This window comes from Myotis davidii, unplaced genomic scaffold, assembly GCF_000327345.1.
Source record: "Myotis davidii unplaced genomic scaffold, ASM32734v1 scaffold166, whole genome shotgun sequence".
Classification (NCBI taxonomy): Eukaryota; Metazoa; Chordata; class Mammalia; order Chiroptera; family Vespertilionidae; genus Myotis; species Myotis davidii.
Window position 1 is genome coordinate 223,387 of NW_006297385.1, and position 2,397 is coordinate 225,783.

At 49.3% G+C, this 2,397-nt stretch overlaps 1 protein-coding gene across 4 annotated transcripts in view; it reads left to right on the forward strand.

Annotated features, from left to right (window-relative positions):
• Positions 1-2,397, forward strand: part of SIPA1L3 (signal-induced proliferation-associated 1 like 3) — a 120,841-nt gene that overhangs the window by 39,398 nt on the left and 79,046 nt on the right. For all 4 annotated transcript variants that reach the window (XM_006773128.2, XM_006773127.2, XM_015570069.1 and 1 more), the window contains exon 8: positions 1,069-1,343. In XM_006773128.2, the coding sequence (XP_006773191.1) occupies positions 1,069-1,343 (275 nt within the window). The remainder of the gene's footprint in view (positions 1-1,068; positions 1,344-2,397) is intronic.

The following is a 2,397-nucleotide window of genomic DNA, read 5'->3' on the forward strand; positions in this document are numbered from 1 at the left end:
AGGTAGCCACCCTCTTCCTCCCTCTTCTCCTGGTGCCTCTGGTGTCTTTCTGTGTGTCCTAATTTCCTCTTCTTATAAAGACACCAGTCATATTGGCTTAGGGATCACTTGAAGGGCCTCGTTTTGACTTACTTACCGATCTCTAAATGCAATCACATTCGGATAGTTAAGGCTTCAACATGCTAAAAAGCAAGGTTTTGTGGGGGTTTTTAAAATATATTTTATTGATTTTTTACAGAAAGGAAGGGAGAGGGATAGTTAGAAGAAATATCGATGAGAGGAACATCAATCAGCTGCCTCCTGCACACCCCCCACTGGGGATGTGCCTGGAACCAAGGTACATGCCGTTGACCAGAATTGAACCTGGGACCCTTCAGTCCGCAGGCCAATACTCTATCCACTGAGCCAAACCAGTTAGGGCCAGACTCTCACTTCTTGCTAACCACAGTCACAAATGTGATCAATTTGGATTGCAAGGAAGATTGTTGTGTGTATGATGTATGTGTACATATGTAAGTGCATAGTGTGGCTTGTGGGATAAATTTCTTTCTTACTGTAAGTCATGGTCAGAAAAGTGTGAAAGCCACCACTCTTATAGGCACATTGAATAGGATAATTTCTAGCCAGGAGTTGACTTCTCACAGGAAATTTAAACCATCACACATCCTCTTTGCTTAATGGAGGTTTAGGAAAGGGCAGACAGATCTTAATGGAACTTGCTTAATAGCCATAGTTTGTTAAGTGTCTCTTTTTATCCCAAGAAGAGGATGTGCTAAAGGACCGGGGATTCTGTTCCTTGGAACCTCACATCTATATATGTTTGGAGAACATGGCTTGGCTAGTGACTGCTGCCTCTCTCTGAGGTAATGAGCCAAATACTTTCTCTCCAAAAGTCAGGATCCTGGGCTGGGACTAGGTGTTTGTGCTCCTGCACCCTGGCATCACCTGGGAGGTTATATGGGGATCAGCTGAGTCTTTGGCCTCAAAGGAAGGAATCTGATCAGGTGTCATCCACAAGAGCTGACCCTCAAACAGCTTGTGAAGCTAGATCCCACCTGTTGCCTGCAGGTGATGACCAACGGCTGGGAGACGGTGGACATGACTCTGCGGCGGAATGGGCTCGGGCAGCTGGGCTTCCACGTGAAGTATGACGGGACTGTGGCTGAGGTAGAAGACTATGGGTTTGCCTGGCAGGCCGGCCTCCGGCAAGGCAGCCGGCTGGTGGAGATCTGCAAGGTGGCTGTGGTCACACTGACCCACGACCAGATGATTGACCTGCTGCGCACCTCCGTCACCGTCAAGGTGGTCATCATCCCACCCTTCGAGGATGGCACACCCCGGAGGTAAGGGAGTTCACCCTGCAAGGTGGGAGGGGCAGTGGAGGTTGACAGCTCCCAGAATACTGACAAGAGGCCTCCCCGGGGTTGTTACTTGAGGCCCTTTGTCATCCGGAAGAGTGGTAATGGTGATGGAGTAGGAGTCAACATTGGCCAAACACATACTGCAAGCCAGTTATGGTTTAAGCGCACCATATGCATATTATCCCATTTCATCTCCACAGCAGCCCCATGAGATGGGCACCCTCAGCAATCTGTTTTCTAGATAATGCATGCAATAACTTGCTCTAGCCCTGGCCAGCATTCTCAGTGGTTAGAGCATCGGCCCGCTTATTAAAGGGTCTCAGGTTCAATTCTTGGTCAAGGGCATGTGCCTGGGTTGCAGGTTCAATCCCCAGTCCTGATAGGGGAACATGCGGAAGGCAACCAATTGATGTATCTCTCTCGCATTGATGTTTTTCACTCTCTCCCCCGCTCCTTCCCTTCCACTCTCTCTAAATATCAATGGGAAAAATGTCCTCCAGGGAGGATTTACCAAAAAAAGAGGTAAATTGCCCCAGAGTATACTACACTTCATTGATTTGTTTGGCATATGTTTATTGAGACCTTACTATGTGTGAGCTCTAATCAAAGTGCTCAGGTTAGATAAGTGAACAGTGCCTGTTCCCTTGGCAGGGAAGGGAAGGCAATCCTATCTAATAAGGAGGGAATATGCTAATTGACTGTCCTGCCCTCAAAGATGGTGGTGCCCAGAGCCAATAAGGAGGGAATATGCTAATTTACTGCCCCACCCTTAAAGATGGCCCACAGCCACAAGATGGCTGGCAGGCGAGGGCAGTTGGGGGTGACCAGGCCAGCAGGGGAGCAGATAGACATCAATCAGGCTGACAGGGGAGTGGTTAGGGGGTGATCAGGCTGGCAGGCAGAAGCAGTTAGGGGAAATCAGTCAGGCAGGCAGGCAAGCGGTTGGGAACCAGCAGTCCCAGATTGTGAGAGGGATGTCCCATAGGGATTGGGCCTAAACCGGCAGTCAGATATCCCCCGAGGAGTCCCAGATTGG